Below are 22,431 nucleotides of genomic sequence, written 5' to 3'. Positions count from 1 at the left end.
GAAATTCGGTTGAACATTTCTGAGGTTGTCTATCCAGTTTGTCTTCAAAAATAAGACTAACACCTTAACAATGATTCTCATTTTTCCATGACATAGGCAGTAGTGGTGTGTGGGTTAAATCACTGGGGAAGTCTGAAAAAAAGCCATGTTACAACCTATGTGTTGTGATAATTGCGTTGTTTGCTCTACAAACTGGCTTCCCTTGACACTTTTTTTTGGTGTGCCAGGACCATTCACAGTTGAGCTCACTCAGTTTAGCTCAATGCTGATTGGCTAATATTTTATACTTTTTTTTATCAGGGGGGCCCAAATGCTCGCTGGCTTCCCTTGAATTCTATGCTACGGTCAGCAACAATGTCATACTCTTTTTGACCAAACAGCATCAGATAGATGGCCTACACATACAGAGACAGAGGGGGCGCTGTTTCGCTCGCTCGGATGCTTTCTCCAGTGAGATACATTTAGCCTGTGGCAAATTGAAAGAAAATTATGAAACACATAGAGATGAAAGATACATTATTTTATGTATTTAAACTGGGAAGCCTGGCTTCCCTTGGTATCCAGGAATACACGCCACTGGACATAGGCTACTCTTAAGTTATCAGCAGACAGGAAAACGTACTTCAAGTTCCAAAGCAGCCATTTTCCTCTCAATAGCAAATACTTTCTGGGTAACAATTAAATACCCTACTGTGATTGTTTTCAATTAAAATGGTCAAGAATAAACAAAAAATGCTTCTTAGTAAAGATCAATTTCTCAAGCAAGAATTTTGCTAGTGCTGTTTGGGAGTGAGGAGGGGAAAACTGAAAACTAGCAGGACAAAACTCCATCCCACCAATAAAGGCGGAAATTTTAGGTGGTCTTTACAAACTGCACTTACATTAAAAGGGCATTATCATAATCTTCTCAATTTCACAGTAATATTCCAACCTCATAGTGTGGAAATATACTTTGAGAGAGAGAGATTTGTTTAGTCACACTGCCACCCTCTGGTCACCACTGTACTTGCAGTCTTCATGTTGAAGATGTACACAATAACATCAGTCTAATAGCTTAAATACTACAACATTAGCACAACAACTGTAGCATTATGTATGTTAGTGATGGATTGATTCTAGGCTGGAAATGTATTTGTTTATTGCCATAAGTGAAAATGTTTGAGCAAATTCTGTAGATGCTAATGGCTCTATATGTGGTCAGTAGTTGGACTGCAGCTTGAGATAATCACTATTCTCTTACTAACATTTACACATCCAGTCATATTCTTTAAAACAAATCAAATAAAAATCAAGGGATGAAAAAATGTAAGCATTAAAATGTTTTAAAGTAGCTGAAATTACTAATCAACTGCAGGAAATCTAATGGAGTTGACCATCTATTGGTTTACTTTGCATCACTCTTTCTCAGTACCAAGAGGGTTTCCCCTGAGCTCATACAGCTTCTGCCCAAGCCTGGCCAGCCTGTCACGGTACTCCAGCCTATGATATTTGCTCTCTGGCACCCCTCTGAACCCAAACAGCGCGCCCCACCAGGCAGCAGCGATCGCGGACGTGGAGTCGCTGTACCCACCGTGGAAGAAGTCGTGATTGGCCAACTCAACCCAGGAGTCGCCTGCCTTTAGGAGGGCGTCGTAAGCTATCATGGGAGCATTGTGTCCACTGGCACGACATACCCCCTGGAAGCTCACCTCCCTATAGAAACACTGCCTGTCCTTCACTCTGTCGCGCTCTGGGAACTGGGGTTTGCTCTTCCCATTCCGTATGCCTCTCTTTTCCAAATATGCTCTCCACTGAGTCCCAAACTAGTCCCTGGTAGTTAGAAAATGTTGTGTAAACAAACGGGACAATCTCATGGGAATATGTCACATTGGGCCTGTGGGGTGGTGGTGGGTCAGACGCCCACTCTCCACACTGACTGCTGTCAGCATGTGCTCCTACTCAAGTGCAGGCCAATACACATGGCCCTCACGGCTGCCCCACACCCGCCACCCTTCCTGCAGAAGGAATCTTAATGCCCCTCTCAGTTCTCCATATGTGCCTGGCAACGCTGTCAATACAGCGGAGAGGGAGTATAATTCTTGCATTGAAGGGAGATCAACGTGTTTGTTTAAGTGTGCCATGCCCCAGCGTGCAGAAACATTGACACTCCTTTGGGTGTCCTGTTTACATTGTGACAACAAGACATGACACGCAACAGAAAAAAACACAGTGCATTTATGACTCTCTACAGTGCCTTTGGAAGGTAATCAGACCCCTTGACTTTTTTTCACATTTTATTAGGTTACAGCCTTCTCCTAAAATTGATTCAATTGTTTTTTCCCCCTTATCAATCTACATACAATACCCCATAATGACAAAGCAAATTTTTTTTTGACATTTTAGCAAATATGTTCAAATTAAAAAACAGAAATATCACATTTACATAAGTATTCAGACCCTTTACTCAGTACTTTGTTGAAGCACCTTTGGCAGCGATTACAGCCTTGAGTCTTCTTGGGTATGATGCTACAAGCTTGGCACACCTGTATTTGGAGAGTTTCTCTAATCCTTCTCTGCAGATCCTCTCAAGCTCTGTCAGGTTGGATGGGGAGCGTTGCTGCACAGCTATTTTCATGTCTCTCCAGAGATGTTCGATTGGGTTCAAGTCCGGACTCTGACTGGGTCACGCAAGGATATTCAGAGACTTGTCCGGAAGCCACTCCTGCGTTGTCTTGGCTGTGTGTTTAAGTTCGTTGTCCAGTTGGAAGATGAACCTTCACCCCAGTCTGAGGTCCTGAGCGCTCTGGAGGAGGTTTTCATCAAGGATCTCTCAGTACTTTGTTCCGTTCATCTTTCCCTGGATCCTGACTAGTCTCCCAGTCCCTGCTGCTGAACAACATCCCCACAGCATCATGGTCTGAGAGTCTTTAGGTGCCTTTTGGCAGACTCCAAGCGGGCTGTAATGTGCCTTTTAATAAGGAGTAGCTTCTGTCTGGCCACTCTACCATAAAGGCCTGATTGTTAGAGTGCTGCAGAGATGGTTGTCCGTCTGGAAGTTTCTCCCATCTCCACAGAGGAACTCCAGAGCTCTGTCAGAGTGAACATCAGGTTCTTGGTCACCTCCCTGACCAAGGCCCTTGTCCCCCAATTGCTCAGTTTGGCTGGGCAGCCAGCTCTTGGAAGAGTCTTGGTGGTTCCAAACTTCTTCCATTTAAGAATGATGGAGGCCACTGTGTTCTTGGAGACCTTAAATGCTGCACACATGTTTTGGTACCCTTCCTCAGATCTGTGCCTCGACACAATCCTGTCTTGTGCTCTACAGACAATTCCTTCGACCTCATGGCTTGGTTTTTGCTCTGACATGCACTGTCAACTGTGGGACCTTATATAGACAGGTGTGTGTCTTTCCAAATCATATACAATCAATTGAATTTACCACAGGTGGACTCCAATCAAGTTGAAGAAACATCTCAAGGATGATCAATGGAAACAGGATGTACCTGACCTCAATTTCGTGTCTCCTAGCAAAGGGTCTGAATACTTATTTTTTATTTTCAAAAAATCAGTTTTTGCTTTGTCGTTATTGGGTATTGTGTTTAGATTGCTGAGGATTTATATTTATTTAATCAATTTTAGAAAAAGGCTGTAACGCAACAAAATGTGTAAAAAGTCAAGGGGTTGTAATATTTTCTGAATGCACTGAACCTGCTGCCCTTCCATCCATGTCTTCCATGCTTACAATTTACTTCTCCACCAGGACTCGATACAGCACAGGGAGGGACGCCCTCTCCCCCTCCAGCACCTTGACCAGGACTCGATACAGCACAGGGAGGGACGCCCTCTCCCCTCCAACACCTTGACCAGACTCGATACAGCACAGGGAGGGACGCCTCTCCCCTCCACACCTTGACCAGGACTCGATACAGCACAGGGAGGGATGCCCTCACCCCCTCCACCACCTTGACCAGGACTCGATACAGCACAGGGAGGGATGCCCTCTCCCCCTCCCACCTTGACCAGGACTCGATACAGCACAGGGAGGGATGCCCTCTTCCCCTCCATCCACCTTGACCAGGACTCGATACAGCACAGGGAGGGACGCCTCTCCCCTCCAGCACCTTGACCAGGACTCGATACAGCACAGGGAGGGATGCCTCTCCCCCTCCACCACCTTGACCAGGACTCGATACAGCACCGGGAGGGATGCCCTCTCCCCCTCCACCACCTTGACCAGGACTCGATACAGCACAGGGAGGGACGCCCTCTCCCCCTCCAGCACCTTGACCAGGACTTCAGCTGTAGTCAAGTGCATGAGTGTCATCACTAATCGGGAACTCTTTGGCATCCAGCTTCTCTAGACTTCCTATCTTCTGCACTTCCTCATGGATGAGCGCTCCATCATTCTCAAATGTCTCCTGCTCCACTCAGCACCTCTGTTCCAGGGGAACCTCCTCTGAAATGTTGACATCTGGTTGGAATGACGGTTGTAGTGGTGGTGGTGTTCAATTACTTCCGTTAAAGATTGCATTATATCATTGACTAATTGAATGTTGCTTTGCAAGGAAAAAATACCTATACATTTAAAATACAGAAAAAAACTTCACAATACCTTTTAGGCTGTTAAGATGAGATAAGGATACACTGTCCCGTATGTGAGTCACTGAACCATTCATGGTCAATTCAGGGAGACACAACGTTACAGGATGTTAAGGTATGAATCTATTGTGTAGAATTACAGAACACACAATACAAGTGGAGCTCGTGCTGTCAATGGCTCCCTTGGACTGGTGGTGGATCTTAGAGACGTTTGTTCCCTTCATGTGATTCTATACCTTAGATTTTGCCTTCTCAGTCTCCACCGTTTCTCAGCTCCATACAAGGCAACAAGGCTTTCACATGAGTTATGACAAACACTTCCTGGTTTGAAGACCAATGGGATTGCGATTGTGCAATTGCAATTGCCCCATCTGCTGGAGGTAAATGGGAAATTCATTGCTCTTTGACGAATGTACACTTTACTCACGGTCTATTCCCCACTTTATATGCCATATAAAACCTTTACAGGTTGTTGTGTTAACGCTGGACCAAGGATGGTACCCATGAACACCACAGTTTGAATTGTTCAGGAAAATAGCTAGTTGTTCATTAAAAAAGTCTCTCAGGGGTGAATCACACCCAGACCACAAGAAAACCCCAATGATGCCATTTCCTGATTCCAACCAATGTCATCAACAAACAATTGTTTTGGGGCTCAGTAACTCTTTTGATAATGTTACCAAGTTATTTTACATCTTTTGGGAAACATCTTGATGTTGAGTATAAACCATTCATATTGTGTATCTATATATTGGTAATGGAAGAATGCTGCTCCCTTGCGAAAACAATCTGTAAAAGATCACTGTAACCAAATGGAATTTAAATTAAGACAACATTAACTGTAGTGAAACTCAGACATCTACCATTATCTTTCAAATTGCACTTTTGCCAAGGGAGATGTTTTGGAACAAGCTGTTACTAAAAACATGCTGAAAAACCTACTCGTACACCAACACTCTGCTGCAGGAGGGAGTTAATTCTGATCTACCTTGTTCTCAGATTGTGTGATGGACAGATCTCACAAACCTACGAGTGTTATCAATGTGTATTCAGTTCTGAAGTTGAAGTTTCAGTCAGACTAATTCTGTGCAAGTGGCGTCTTTCAGGAAGTGGGGACCCGGGCCTGCGACGCGTAACACCCGTTCCCATCAACTGAGGAGCAGCAGTGAAAGACTTGGTGGTTTGACTACACCACGTGATGAAACCTACTTCCTCTCATTGTAAAACTTGCACTCTTTCTCTCTATCTCTTTTCTTTTTGTGATCTGAGGCTGATTGATTTGATAGAAAGATGGCGGGGACGAGGTAAGAAAGACAGAATTCTAGTGTGTTTTGGATGGAGTGGTTTTGAAAAATGAAGGATGCTGTCATTTTTGTTTAATCATTCTTAAAAGTATTTGGAGTTTTAGTGGGGGGGTCATTGGTGCCTTATAGAGATGTAACACCTAAGCAATGGCATCAGGTGCCTGGGCCCTTACTTACTATATGCAGTTAGTCGGTGGAAAGTTGTTGATACGTGTGTTATTCTTGAGTATTATAGTCCTGAATTGTTATAACATAGTAGATGGTGTTCTACATGCAGTTAAAACAGAACAGAAGTAGAATTGGTGGTTGAAAATGTTTGAATTTCACCAAAATTTAAATTTTTTGTCTCTCTTCCTTTCATTTTCTGAAGCTTAGTAMTTTTCTAACTTGTTAAACTCACTCACAATCTACAAATCTGTGATATCAATACAACTGCATCCCCTATCCTGTCTTTCAATTGATTTTTCTGCACTGTAAGTCTTTACAACATAAGCCTCATAACAATATCACAATTTGTATTACTATGGTCATGTTTACGGAATTGTTTGTGTTGTAATCAACGATGCGGAGAGATGTTAGGGTCTATGCAAACCATCAGTATTACACAGCTGTTGACGTCTTAATCTGTTCACTTATTTTGGGTGTGGAGGTTGAGATTTGCTTCCTGTTGTGAGACACTTTGTGCAACGTCTCAAAAAAAACACACATTAGTTTAAAACCCAACACTGAACTACTATGTGACCTTGCTGGATGAGCCTTGGTATTTAGATCGAATGATACTTTTATCAATGGGTAGATTGTTTATTATTAGCAAGAATCACAAATTTGAGCAGACTGAGTTTTTTCCTTCTCATTGACAAAGACATTGCAGCAAGAAGGTGATGAGACAACCACTACGGAAAGTAAGGCTAAAGTCCTCAAGCTTAGACTACACTTCTCGCCGTGTCTGCCCTTAAATGTTCCTAAAAACAGCCTTCTGTGAAGCATTTTACATCCATTGATTCATTAGAAATCGTATCAATCGGAAAATACTTATTTTTGAACAATTTATTAATCTGAACATCCGACTTGTGTTTCTCCTCCTTTTGACCAGAATCACCAATCTTCAGAGCGTAGGGAAACAGCCGCCTCTGATTCTTCCCCACCAGGTGACCGGAGCGGCACCAGGTACGGTCCAGATGCGCATCAAGACCTCTCAGAGCAGCGGGGATCGCCTGAGTCAAACCAAGTCCATGGTCCTGCAGGACCCTGACTTGCCTCCCAGACCTGTAAGTATAGGACATGTGCACATAGAGATGCATACACACAAACATACACAGACACACACACACACACACACATATACACACATATACACACATATACACACACACATTTACACACCGCACACACGCATACACACGCATACACACTCACACTGACACACTGACACACACACACACACACACACACACACACACACACACACACACACACACACACACACACACACACACACACACACACACACACACACACACACTGACCACACACACACACACACACACACACACACACACACACACACACACCACACACAACACACTCACACTCACACTCACTCACACTCACACACACACTGCTCACTTATTATACAATGTTATGGCAGATTTGAATCTGCTTATTGAATGTTTGTCTTTGGTGAACTGTGTTTACATAAATTCCAGTAATTATGATTATAGCATTTATAAACCGTTGTATCACATTAGGTGATTATCATTTGCTTAATTGCGCTGATCTCTGCTTGACTGAGCACTTCCCTGTGGGAAAATCAGGTAAAGATAAAACAGATGATGCGTTTACAAAATGAGCAATCTGATGCAGCATATGGGAATAATGTAGCTACCATGTTGACAATGAACTGACATAACCCCAACCATTTCATCTTTCTCGTAATCGGCTACGTGGTCGGTTGACACCTCCATTATATCATAGTGGTTCACGACCGTAATCATAGTGGTTCACGACCGTATCATACTGGTTCACGACCGTATCATAGTGGTTCACGACCGTATCATAGTGGTTCACGACCGTATCATAGTGGTTCACGACCGTATCATAGTGGTTCACGACCGTGATTATAGTGGTTCACGACCGTATCATAGTGGTTCAGACCGTATATAGTGGTCACGACCGTATCATAGTGGTTCACGACCGTATCATAGTGGTTCACGACCGTATCATAGTGGTTCACGACGTATCATATGAGTTCAACGACCGTATATACTGTTCACGACCGTATCATAGTGGTTCATGACCGTTTATGTGGTTCATGACCGTATCTATGGTTTATGACCGTATCATAGTGGTTCACGACCGTATCATAGTGGTTCACGACCGTATCATACTGGTTCACGACCGTATCATAGTGGTTCACGACCGTATCATAGTGGTTCACGACCGTATTAGTGTCACGGACCGTTATAGTGGTTCACGACCGTATCATAGTGGTTCACGACCGTATCATAGTGGTTCACGACCATATCATAGTGGTTCACGACCGTATCATATGGTTCACGACGTATCATACTGGTTCACGGACCGTATCATAGTGGTTCACGACCGTATATATAGTGGTTCATGACCGTATCATAGTGGTTCAGACCGTATCATAGTGGTCACGACCGTATCATAGTGGTTCACGACCGTATCATACTGGGATTGCACGACCGTATCATAGTGGTTCACGACGTATCATAGTGGTTCACGACCGTATCATAATGGTTCACGACCGTATCTAGTGGTTCACGACCGTATCATAGTGGTTCACGACCGTATATTTGGTTCACGACCGTATCATAGTGGTTCACACCGTATCATAGTGGTTCACGACCGTTATCATAGTGTTCACGACCGTATCATAGTGGTCACGACCGTATCATAGTGGTTCACGACCGTATCATAGTGGTTCACGACCGTTATTCATACTGGTTCACGCCGTATCATATGGTTCACGACCGTTTTAGTGGTCACGGACCGATTCATAGTGGTTCACGACCGTATCATAGTGGTTCACGACCGATATAAGTGGTTCACGACCGTATCATACTGGTTCACGACCGTATCATAGCTGGTTCACGACCGTATCATAGTGGTTCACGGCCGTATCATAGTGGTTCACGACCGTATCATAGTGGTTCACGGACCGTATCATAGTGGTTCATGACCGTATCATAGTGGTTCATGACCGTATCATAGTGGTTCATCGATCATACGTGGTTCACGACGTATCTAACTGGTTCACGACCGTATCATACTGGTTCACGACCGTATCATAGTGGTTACGACGTATCATAGTGGTTCACGACCGTATCATTGTGGTTAACGACCGTATCATAGTGGTTCACGACCGTATATAAGTGGTTCACGACCGTATTATACTGGTTCACGACCGTATCTAAGTGGTTCACGACCGTATCATTAGTGGTTCACGGACCGTATCATAATGGTTCCGACCGTATCATACTGGTTCACGACCGTATCATGTGGTTCACGACGTATCTATGTTATGCCGTTATCATAGTGGTTCATGACCGTATCATAGTGGTTCACGACCGTATCATAGTGGTTCACGACCGTATCATATGGTTCGACCGTTCATATGGTTCGACCGTATCATACTGGTTCACGACCGTTCATAGTGGTTCAACCGTATTTAGTGGTTCATGACCGTATCATAGTGGTTCATGACCGTTTCATAGTGGTTCACGGACCGTATCATAGTGGTTCACGGACCGTATCTAATGGTTCACGACGTATGATACTGGTTCACGACCGTATCATAGTGGTCAGACCGTATTATAGTGTTCATGACGTTCATAGTGGTTCATGACCGTATCATAGTGGTTCACGACCGTATCTCGTGGTTCACGGCCGTATCATAGTGGTTCACCCGTATTAGTGGTTACGACCGTATCATAGTGGTTCATGACCGTATCATAGTGGTTCATGACCGTATCATAGTGTTCATGACCGTATCATAGTGGTTCACGACCGTATCATACTGGTTCACGACCGTATCATACTGGTTCACGACCGTATCATAGTGGTTCATGACCGTATTAGTGGTTCACGACGTATCATAGTGGTTCACGACCGTATCATAGTGGTTCATGACCGTATTATAGTGGTTCACACCGTATCATAGTGGTTCACGACCGTATCATACTGGTTCACGACCGTATCATACTGGTTCAGACGGACGCGTATCATAGTGGTTCCGACCGTATCATAGTGGTTCACGACCGTATCATAGTGGTCACGACGTATATAGTGGTTCACGACCGTATTTATAGTGGTTCGACGGCGTATCACCGTATCATAGTGGTTCACGACCGTATCATACTGGTTCACGACCGTATCATAGTGGTTCACGACCGTATCATAGTGGTTCATTACCGTATCATACTGGTTCATTACCGTATCATACTGGTTCATTACCGTATCATACTGGTTCATGACCATATCATGCAATACATCTGTCTATGTATTGGCTGGAGTAATACAGCTGCACATTTACTTTAAAAAAGGCCAATGTAACCTTCAGTCAGTCTCAGTTTCTAACATGTATTGTAAACCTTCATAGAGTTTATTAATAATTGACAGCAACCTGAATTACTCTGATGATCACAGCCGTGAGGCCACGTCTTCATGTTTTGTTGTGTTGCTTGTTTGCTAATTATGCAGAAGATACTTGTTTGTGAGACGCCTCATACTGCAATAACACAGTTTGTCCAGAGGGCAGAGTAGAGGTACAAAGGCTACTGGAGATAATGAACCAGATCTTATGGACTACAAACATATTCACTAACATTTCCCAACAAACATAGCTCCGAACACAGAACGTTACAGCGTTGCTCTAACGTTACATCAGTGTTCCAGGGTTCTAGTGTAGAATGTTGTTCTGATTACAGCTAGCAAACATAAAAATGAACTCTGTTTGTTACTATCATGTATTAGTGTGTGTTTCTAGAGAGCAGGGTAATTGTTTCTTGACCTCCTCCAATGTATTGCCATACGTGTTAAACCCTAGCTGGACCGTGTCCTGCTCCACCCTCCTGCACTGTGATTAATGAGAGATTATAAACTGGGTGGTTCCAGCCCTGAATGATGATTGGCTGACAGGTATATCAGACCGTATACCACGGGAATGACAAAACATATTTTTACTGCTCTAATTACATTGGTAACCGGTTTATAATAGCAATAAGGCACCTCGGGGATTTGTCGAATATGGCCTATATACCACAGCTAAGAGCTGTATCCAGGCACTCTGTGTTGCGTTGTGCTTAAGAACAGCCATAGTATATTGGCCATATGCCACACCCCCTCAGGCCTTATTGCTTAAATTTAACAACCCAAAATAGCTGGACTCCGTTGTAGTGAATAAATGACTCACTAGAGGTTTGGATTGCGAGGATAGGCCTATCCTTATTGGAATTCCTATAAGACAGGCATTTGAACAGTAGAGGGCAGGGCAGCACAGTGCTGAAGGATAAAACTGAATACCTAACGGTACATACTGTGTTTCTATAGCAACCCGGATGACTGTTACAGAACACTGGTTCAACTATGTATACGCTCAACCTTTTCTGATCTACCTTTACTGTAACTACACATATTACTACTACTACTACTACTATATTACTACTACTACTACTACTACTACTACAGGGTTTAACACATCTCTCATTAATCAATAACCGTGTTGTATTCATGTCCATGTTTGTCTTTTGCAATGAGTGTTTCCGTTGCTGTTATATTGACATGAACTATCATGGTCTGATTGTGATTAGCACTGGGTTGTGTGAGTTGTGTATCTGTTGTCGCAGTGTGAGGTCTCATGTCATCAACCACACTGCGTTCCCACACACACTACTGTCAGAGCGTCTATAGGCATTTATGACATAGACGTTAAATAGGTTAACGCAGTGATGAGACATTCACACGCGTCACCATACTCTTTTTGTATTATATTGCATAATCTTTATAGCTGTTAAATACAAATTGGAATACATGGACTCTTCACACTACCTGTACTGTTTTAATTTCACCGAACCGATTTGACCAGCTAAGACAATAAGGCCACAATCAAGCAACAGTTCTGATTTGAAACCATCAGGAAAGTCAGCTCTTCTTCACGGTTTCTTCTGTTTTTCTTTCCGTAGATCTCTCGCCACCGGAGGAACCAGTCTCAGCATAACATTGGTGGAGCCGTAGAGAGTCCTGTGAGTATGACAGGCCACCATAAAGAACTGTCAGGATGTAAGGAAGCACATTGGGCAGAAATCAGTTTGTGTTTTTATACTCTGTTACTATATGGCTGTTATTAGCTATTATACTACACCAAATATTGTTCACTATAAATATGTTTSTGTACTTTTCATTCAGCAGGCCTATATTACTTAAAATAAGTATATTTATTTGGTTGATACTGATAAAATAGAATGTGTCTGATTGGAATATTTATGTGACATTGATTGATAAAATCTCTTCAAGGATAAATGTTACATGTATTTCAGGTTGTTTTGAATGGTGAATATTTGAATAAAGCCAAAATATCCGAAGGAGGCAAAAAACTGAGGAAGAATTGGACTTCAACTTGGGTAGTCCTGGACACAGATAAACTTCTGTTTTATAAAGACAGCAAGCAAGAAGCACTGACAAATTTGGTAGGTTTTTGCAAGATCTCTCTCTCTCCTCTCTCTCTCTCTCTCTGTCTCTCTCTCTCTCTCTCTCTCTCTCAACACAGTAAAGTAAAAGTGAATGGTTAAGTAAAGTCAACGAGGTAGGAGCGAGAGGTAGGAGGAGAGAGAGACTTTCAACTTGGGTAGTCCTGGACACAGATAAACTTCTGTTTTATAAAGACAGCAAGCAAGAAGCACTGACAAATTTGGTAGGTTTTTTGCAAGATTCTCTCTCTTCTCTCTCTCTCTCTCTCTTCTCTCTCCTCTCAAACACAGTAAAGTAAAAAGTGATGGTTCAGTAAAGTACAAACGAGGTAGGAGCGAGAGAGAGGTAGGAGCGAGAGAGAGACTTCAACTTGGGTAGTCCTGGACACAGATAAACTTCTGTTTTATAAAGACAGCAAGCAAGACACTGACAAATTTGGTAGGTTTTGCAAGATCTTCTCTCTCTCTTCTCTCTCTCTCTCTCTCTCTCTCTCTCTCTCTCTCTCTCTCTCTCAAAACACGTAAAGTAAAAGTGATGGTTCAGTAAAGTACAACGCGGTAGGAGCGAGAGAGAGGTAGGAGCGAGAGAGAGAGAGAGGGCGTAGGTGGTGGGATTCTAAAATGAGCTTGCCATGCTTTTTGATGAAGCTCAGAGGACTTAATCAAAGCCCTCTCTATTACTGAGCCCCACCAGAGCAACGGTCTATCTGACTCTCCCTGTCCAGTAGTTCATTATGGGCAAGAGAGGCATTTCCAAAACTGAAATAGTGGTTACAGTGGAGGGCTGGGTGGTGTTATAAAGAAATACAATTTCGTAATTTGTTAGTCTTTGTTTTAGAGTGTGAAAGAAAGAGACAATATATTTGAGAAGAGACTAGATTAACCCTTGACCAAAATTGTCTTTGTTCATACTTGTCGCTGTCGACAGTATTTAGGTTTGGGTCTGAATATGCACGATGTCGTCATCATCATACGAACTCAGGATATGATGACAAAAAAGTGCTGGTAACAAACGGCAATCAGAAGATCTGTCTCTGCTCTTGGGCAGATTGCTTCTGTTTGTTCATTAATCGTGATTCATAACAAATATCTGGCCAAGATAGTGATAGCTGTACCCTGTTTGAAAACATGCCTTCTGTTATTTGTCCATATCTTTGGTGCTTTTATCCCATTCATAACACAGCAGTGAAACTTCTTACTACTAACCACCTTTCCCCACTTATCCCTCTGTAGAAACCTGGATGCAGTCCTGATGGGATGGATCTCTGTGGAGCTGTGGTTGAATGGACAACGGAGAAGTCCAGCCGGAAGAACGTGCTTCAGGTATGGACATTTGGTTTATGTGTGAAGAGGATCAAAGTAGTTTACAATAAGACTGAGCAGCCTGCAGATTGTCTGCTTTGGGTTTTGAGGATGGGATGTCATTGAGTGCACTCGTTCCCTGATGATTCCTACAGATAATACACTCAACTTCTTAAGACATTTGATACATTTTCATGAGTCTTTGAGTCAACCACCTGTTCAGGAAAGACATTTGCATTTAGTCAGATTGCATTTGAAGGTGATGTCAGGCCAACGTCTTAGATCTCCTCAAAACCAATGGCCTTTAGATTAGAAAATTAGACTCTTAAAACGTCACAGTACTACCTTCTTATTGCCTTTTGAAGATCATATTTTGATAAAGGCTTAAGGCAGGAAAGCAAACTGACGATCGATTCATTGGCAGTGGCAGCGCAAGTTTTCACGGGGGGAAAAAAGCGGAGGGAAAAAAATCACTGATTACGGGAGAAAAGGAAGAGCAGATTTCCTCAACCGCTTAAGACACTTCATCGCTGCTGGTCGCTACTCTGCTGCACAGTATTTCAGCCCCCAAATCTTAATGCAGTCAAGATTAAAATGGGAATTACAGCATAATCTTAAGTAATCCAAGTGCTGTGGACAGAAAAGGGCTTGTAATGCCGGCTCAAATCTATTCTGAGGTCTGACAACATTGTCAATCAACTCTAGGATTAAAGTTAAAATTAGCACGTAAAGTTACTGTTAATTTTGCACCAATCAAGACACTGATTTACAATCTAAGAAATACCTCACAAAGATGTGCCTGTCAGATGGGTAGATGCGGTTAAAAAACTAGAATATAAATATTAACATTTTTTGTCACTTATATCTCTGCTCCCCGTATCCCTGTCTCTCAGAGAGATTCCTATTTCATGGACTATGACAACATAACTGCTCTTTTGAACCACGTAAGCTAAGGGCCAGTTTACGGACTTGATGAGTTTGGCACTATTCCARATGGTGATCTCAAAAGGCCATTCACGTCATGTAGATTTGATATTGAGTCATTTAAAGTTCCTGCAAAGTACCCAGTGGTTGACGACACAGACGTGACTCTCAACTTTAAACCTTGATTGGTGACATCAGGATATATGACTTTCACTTCTGAGGAAGTCCAAAGTATCAAATGCACTAAATACAGTATATAGATCGAATGCGCTTCCAATCCAATGTCCAAATATGACAATGAGTCTCAGCTCAATAGATACTGCAATCAAATATACATGAAGCATTCTTATTTTCCACCCAGCGCTCTGCTATCTGTCACTTTTATTCTCTCTGAACCACCCAGTAAGGAAGTGTCCTCCCTGGACAGTGTTGACATCCACAGGCTGCCCAGCCAAAGGTCACTGGGTCACAAACCTGAAAAATGTTGTCCCTCTCAGTCAGTCAGAGTTCACTTTCCTAAAACCTCAATGGCACCATCTGTTTTCCTCCGCAGTAGTGTTTCAGATCAGCGACATGACTGCCGCGGAAAACCTGTTCTTCCTAGAGGAAGTTATGGGTAAAATGATAGAGAGCTGAAACGGATCCTTTAAGGCAGGGGTTCCCAAACATTGTCACTCAGGCCCCCCCTTTCAGCATTGGGGAACATCTCGCCCCCAACGTCTATTTCTACGTCCACAAGCATTGTTCGTGACACAATCTGTTCACACCCCTCTTGTGGGCGAGGAGAAAATGTTGCAGGTTTAAGGCTTATTTCCTGCAATTCTACACATTTTGTCATCAACAAGTTATAAATAGTCCCTTATGGTATGCAATGACTGATATGYGGCGGCAGGGTAGCCTAGTGGTTAGAGCGTTGGACTAGTAACCAAAAGGTTGCAAGATCGAATCCCRGAGCTGACAAGGTACAAATCTGTCGTTCTMCCCCTGAACAAGGCAGTTAACCCACTGTTCCTAGGCCGTCATGAAAATAACAATTTGTTCTTAACTGACTTGCCTAGTAAAATTAAAAATATGACAAGAGGAAAACATCTTATGTATTGTACTATTACAACTTTCAAGAGTAAGTTGAAAGCCGGACTGAGTTCCTTAGAAGAAAAAAAAATCCTCAAGGCTGATATTTTCTTCTATCTAAAGTTGAAAGTTTAGGGAATTTGTGATCAACTGAGGAAGTGGTTCAATAACTCTATGGGGGTCCTGCAAGAGGATTGTCATGGTTAGAAGAGTGCTCTGGTTTGGCTRGAGGGCAGCTGAAATAAAAGTAATCGTTTGGAAATAGGTGTTCATGTTATTTATCTACCCAGTTTATGTATTTCCCTTTTTTTCTTAATGTTTTTCTTTATTTTTTTCTTTATTATCTTTATCATTGTGGAAAGACACAGTTGGTGGCACACAGGTCTTCCAAATTCCACAAGGAAAGGAAAGAGGATGGGAATGGAGGAGGGTGTTACTGAGGCCATTGTCATCCAAAAGTATTTATTCAGCTGCAGGGTCCTTTTAGACCTGACAGATGTTCCTCAGCCTTCCCTTCACCTCCTCACTCATCAAAATCATCATCTGTGTTTATGAATAGATGGACATTSTTCTTCCTGATTCACTATTGCAATTCCAGGAGCTTTAGGAAGGAGGGACACTGGTTACTCCCCACTCCAGCTTAGTGACACACTTGGTGAATTACCCTCACGTGGTCTCTACATATGAGATTCTTCAAATAATACCAAGGTTCCCGTCTGGTGCACTGTTTTATCACTAACACAGGGTTGACTAAGTGATGTAACCTTGCAGAAACACAGAGAGGGGAGCTCTGATCTTTGTATTTGGACACCTGAGGGAGCCCCGTATCTGGTGTCATGCTCACTGAAAGCATACACTAACACAGTTCCAAACTGTTGTCAGTTCTTGTGACATCACATGAGGATAGAGAAGAAATACACATATCAGACTGCAATATGAGATAAGTCATTGTTTGTCACAAAGCCGCCTTCTGATACGTATGATAGCAGAATTACCCAAATATTGTAAAAATATAAACAAAGGTTGGTTTATTTGTCATTTAGCAGACGCTCTTATCCAAAGCGACTTACAGTAGTGAGTGCATACATTTTTAAAAAACTTTTTTGTACTGCGTTCACTGAAGAACAAAGATTGTTTAAACTTCACTCTTTGTACAGTGGCAAAAACCAAACTATTTGAAGAAGCAGAGATGTAAGAGGGAACAGAAAAAGCTTGGGGAACCCCAAACCAGACCCCCTATCAGGCTAACACTGTCCGATCAAAGCCAGATACAATGAGCACTGCTCTGTATTCTAATCTGCAGTGTTYAGCTAACTTATGTGAATTCTTGAGTGGTGTCATACTGAAAATAACATTTCAAAATGTCTGGAGACCAAGAATGGAAATGCCTGGCACACTGTCTTTATAARCAATTGATAAGAATTTCAACCCATATTTTTTTAAAGAACTATCGTCAGCATTGATGAAAGCAGACAGTCTGTTTGAAAAGGACTAACGGCTCAAAGCGTCTCCCGCGAGGCTAATAAAGCCAGACATATCTCTGACGTTGCTCAACAAATAAAAAGGAGCACAACTTTGAATAAGTGGTCATGCATTTTTCATGCTTTTCTGCATATCTAAGTGTTTGAGTCTGGCTTGAGTGAGTTAAAAGCAAATAACAAAAGGAGCAGAAAAGTCCAAAATTGCATCAACTCCTCTAGTAGAGAGACAAACAGTAGGGTAGTGTCAAAGGCGTCTGGTTTTATCCACGGGCCGCTTCTACGCAGTCGTCGACAGCAGTATCCTTCTCTCATCACTAATTGATTCTTTGGAGGTTTGGGCGACTCTCGCTATGAGCTTTCTGTACCCTATCTTGTCTGACAAACATGGTTCTCATAGTCACAATGTGGAAAAACAGACTCCAAAAACAACCATGGAGAGAGGACAGAAACAACTGGGAGGATGAAATAGAGCCCGGGGCTAGAAAATAATGAGTCCATTTCAGCGGAGGAGCTTTAACCTGCCACCGCCCCAAAAAACATTGCTTTTTCTTGACTAATCAACAGGAAAGTTTAATATTATTGCAAAAGACTCGTAATCACGTCCGAGAAGTTTGAAGCATCCTTCTGAGTGTCGAAGGTGAATCATACGAGGAGGAAGAGGGTAGGTGACTGCGTTGAGGTTAGCACAATTTTTGATCTTCGGTTTTCTGAATGACCCTCGACCTTTCTAAAGTTCAGTCAGATTGACAACTGTCTTGACTCTTGTTACACCAACACAGAAACACCAAACAACCCTGAGGTGAAGGAGATGTATATTCAGTGGAGTAGATAACAACAGCTGCATTGATTACACGGATCAATGAATATATTCACTATTTACAAAAAGTGAAAGATCAGTGCAGTAGATATTCAGAGCAGGTTGTAGTTTGTAGTATTTTTAGTAGTAGTATTCCGGTGCCTACTGGTCCGCTGATCCTGGGATGTAATCGTACTAAGCTGCTGACCTGACTAGTTTAATGCCCTTCTGTCTTAAGCTCACAGTGCCTGATTGCTTCCAGATGACCAGCCTCGATTACGGTTGTGAATAGGAGTGGCTCACTCCCAAAATGGACATCACATCACACACAGATAGAGAGATCCTCTCAGACACAGACTGTGCTTCTACTAGCCATCACTACTTTAGTGAGGTCTAGGACCTATGACCTGTGGTTAAACCCAATAGGAAGCTTCTACCTTCCATAGTGTTGATGATAGTGGGCATCAGCCAACAACTAGTCATTTATTAAAAATARAGCCTATACTAGAATGTTAATGGGAAAGTTAGTCGGGGCAAAATAGCAATATCCAGACCATTTCATTCACCTCTCATATTCCTTTACCTCCCTCTTGTTCTCTTGTGCTTCCGGCTGGAGGGCAGAGGCTTTACCACCAAGACATTCACCATATTGTAGCGATGCATGTCTCCGCGGTGTCAGAGCTGCGGGACTCTGGAGCTGTTGAACAGTGTTATCATACAGTAAGCAGCGTTTCACACTGCACAGMGGTTGATATGCTTGGGAGTGACTTTGTGATTAGTGTTATGGTTAATGGTCCAGGAGGATGGCTAACTCTTTAAGGCTTTAAGTAGGGAAGTGGTATTATTGTACATCAATCTATTCAAATAATAAGCTTTTATTTTGTTTTGCTATGAGATGAAGGCATGTCGGGTCGTCACTCCGTGTTCTGGTAGGGTACTCTTCTAATGTTGTCTTTTTAAAGGTACGGATAGCACTTAGATGACTTTCCAGCTCAGAATAAAAGGCCAGCTACATCTCCACTTTGTTACCATGTTATTACACTTTTATGCTGAGCTCTGAAGTAAAGTGGTACTGTGATTTGTATATCTAGTCTCTTGATTTTTATTCATCCCTGAAACGTTTTACCCAGAAACCATGTAAATAAAATAAATAAAAATGATGACAGCATTAGAAAGATTTTCCCTGTAACCCTTAAACACAGATACTTTATGACAACAGAATCACAAGGCAGCTGGCAACAGTCCCAGATTAACACTGAAACACTAGCTGTCATCTGAGTCTTGACCCCTACAAGACATGGTCAGGTTTACCATGTCAGTCCATCATCTGTGCCCCCCCCCCCCCGGCTGTATCACAACTGTCCGTGATCGGAAGTCCTATAGGGTGGTGCACAATTGGCCCAGCGTCGTCCGTGTATGGGGAAGGTTCGGCCGGGGTAGGCCCCTTTATCATTGTAAATAAGAATTTGTTCTTAACTGACGTGCCTAGTTAAATAAATAAAATAAAAGTATTGCATCAGCATTACATTTAGTTGACTGTGCTGTTGTAAGTTACCTTCGTAATGTTCCCTTTGAAGTGAGTCTCTGGGGACTTAATCTGTTGAAATGACAGTTTCTCTCTGGGAGTTCTCTTGTGGTGTGGCCCTTCATCCTCAAAGCTGCTTACATTGAAGTGGGCATTAATTTGTTTTTCAAGAGAAACAGTGAAAGTATAGTGTGTGTTAATCGCCAGAACGGTGGAAGGATTTAAACCTCCGACAGCAGATTGCCTTGGAGATTCAATTTAGAAATAAACGTCAGTTCAGTTAAACCATTGGACTTAATTCTAGCCAGACATACATCACACAATGTTATACCTTTCCTTTGTGGAGAGATGAAGCATCGCAATAAGTTCAGGTCATGGAGCAAAGTAAAGTGAACAGAGCCATTTGTGGGTGATGAATTGTGGGGATTAATTACAATTTTTAGCAAATGATGGAACATCCTCATCACAACTGCCACCTTGGCCTTCAATATCTCAGCAGTACATTACGGCATTAACATTCTGCTCAGGTCAGACCTGAAGAAGAAGGACCAACACAGATATTATTTTATTTCACACCATGTCCGCTGTTATTGTAAGAACTTATCTTTCTGTGAACTATATCGTTGCAGTTTTGACACATCTACAGATATTTTGTTGCAAATTGGAAATAATTAACTTGGCAAAGTAGAATGCTTCAAAGTTGCATTGTTCCTTTATGAGGAGCCATAATTAATGTTTAATTTAAGAGCCACATGCAAATGTGGAGGCACAAATGGCAGTCTCCTCTCTGCTCCGCTGTACATATTTAAATATGAATGGTTCCAGTCAAAATAAAGCCCAGACATTCAACACCCTCTTTATTAAGAAATGTGATAAAAAATAAAGATATATTTCCTATTCTTTTTCATTTCTAAAAGTAAAACATTACTTTGCACTACATTTCACTTAGTCAAAATACACAGGAAAGCTTTGACTTGTGTTGTATAGTTACAAGGAGCTAAATATATTCTATATGTAATATATTCTCTGAATAGAAGTCATACTGCAGTTATTGGCTCAGTTTTCCATTGCATTGCCAAAGCTGATTATCTACTATAATACCTCACATTTTAATAACAGTCATGCAGTCAAATGAAACTATTGGTCTGTTTGTTATGAAGATCATTGTTATTTGGCGGMCATAAACTATACAATTAATGTTTTATTTGCCGTAGTCTGTTATTTACCAATGAATATGTTTGCCAATGGTTTTGTTTGACTGTGGAGACCTAAATGTTTCATTAGCCGGCACCTCCTACACTGTCTGTAGTGTTCTCTAGCTGGCACATTGATATAAGGAGCTGTTGGGGGATCTGCTTTCATGTAGATTAACATCTCCAGTAAAACATTTGCCTGACAATAAAAAGACCATGATAATTAAAATCTCCAAACTCTTAGTTCAGGAGTCCCTGCGCACGTCAGGATTAGAATAATATCAAGGCGTATTAATGAGTTTGCGTCCCCACCGAACSTACAGCTCAATATGAGCCTGATGACAGAGAGGTGGTGCCCTACTGTACCTTTGTGTCGTCTCAGATTAGGACAGCTGACGTGTGAACATGGAGGCTGGACAGGGCCCTGTTTAGTTAAAGGAGCTTATCTCCATTTTTCATGAACAGAATGAATGAATAGACAGTCTGCTGTCATGTCTCCGCGCTGCTTCAGATAATCTTTCATGCATCTTTGACCGTGCAGCTCAAAAAAAAAAACGTGTTTGATATATTTTTAACCAGTTTGCTCTCCCTTTTTGATTAAACTTCAGAGGGAAGAGTCTGTCTTATCAGGAAGTCAGATAGACTTTGGTGTAAGCCAGACATTTCAATAGAAGGCTTCCGTTTCTAAGATGACAGAAGAAAAGGACATAATGTTCAGGATGCTTTTCTGTATGAGGATCCCACAGACTACACGTTAAATCCTGAGTCTTAAATCCCCAATACGAAGAGGATTGTAGGCTAGCATCACCATGATATGGACTCATTGGACTTCATCAGAGATTACAAGTTGCAGGGACCAGTTAATAAATATTCACTAATATTGGTTTCCTCTTTCAAGTCCTAGGTTTTTAGGCCTAGGATTTTAATTTGACATCCATGCACATAATTCAAAAAATCTGTCCAAATCTCCCATCGAAATCAATGATTTACAGTGGCTTGCGAAAGTATTCACCCCCCTTGGCATTTTTCCTATTTTGTTGCCTTACAACCTGAAATTAAAATAGATTTTTGGGGGGTTTGTATCATTTGATTTACACAACATTCCTACCACACTTTCAAGATGCAAAATATTTTTMGGGGTGAAACAAACAAGAAATAAGACAAAAATACAGAAAGCTTGAGCGTGCATAACTATTCACCCCCCCAAAGTCAATACTTTGTAGAGCCACCTTATGCAGCAATTACAGCTGCAAGTCCCTTGGGGTATGTCTCTATAAGCTTGGCACATCTAGCCACTGGGATTTTTGCCCATTCTTCAGGGCAAAACTGCTCCAGCTTCTTCAAGTTGGTTGGGTTCTGCTGGTGTACAGATTCTCAATTGGATTTAGGTCTGGGCTTTGACTAGGCCATTCCAAAACATTTAAATGTTTCTCCTTAAACCACTCGAGTGTTGCTTTAGCAGTATGCTTAGAATCATTGTCCTGCTGGAAGGTGAACCTCCGTCCCAGCTTAAATCTCTGGAAGACAAAAAGGTTTCCCTCAAGAATTTC

At 42.1% G+C, this 22,431-nt stretch overlaps 1 protein-coding gene and 1 pseudogene across 2 annotated transcripts in view; one reads left to right on the top strand and one right to left on the bottom strand.

Moving 5' to 3' along the window:
* LOC111959752 (rho GTPase-activating protein 15) overlaps window positions 1-22,431 on the top strand; it is a 167,908-nt gene that overhangs the window by 99,768 nt on the left and 45,709 nt on the right. The window contains exons 1-5 of one of the 2 annotated variants that reach the window (XM_023981546.2): window positions 5,758-5,879; window positions 6,973-7,147; window positions 12,086-12,145; window positions 12,440-12,589; window positions 13,823-13,912. In XM_023981546.2, the coding sequence (XP_023837314.1) occupies window positions 5,866-5,879; window positions 6,973-7,147; window positions 12,086-12,145; window positions 12,440-12,589; window positions 13,823-13,912 (489 nt within the window). In that variant the 5' untranslated portion in view covers window positions 5,758-5,865. Of the gene's footprint in view, window positions 1-5,757; window positions 5,880-6,972; window positions 7,148-12,085; window positions 12,146-12,439; window positions 12,590-13,822; window positions 13,913-22,431 lie in introns of those variants that run through there. The other variant, XM_070437588.1, reaches the window with a different exon arrangement.
* Window positions 1,376-4,300, bottom strand: LOC111959608 (ADP-ribosylhydrolase ARH1-like; annotated as a pseudogene).

The sequence above is a fragment of the Salvelinus sp. IW2-2015 genome, linkage group LG36 (genome assembly GCF_002910315.2).
Source record: "Salvelinus sp. IW2-2015 linkage group LG36, ASM291031v2, whole genome shotgun sequence".
Taxonomy (NCBI): domain Eukaryota; kingdom Metazoa; phylum Chordata; class Actinopteri; order Salmoniformes; family Salmonidae; genus Salvelinus; species Salvelinus sp. IW2-2015.
This window is presented reverse-complemented; position numbering and strand designations above follow the sequence as displayed.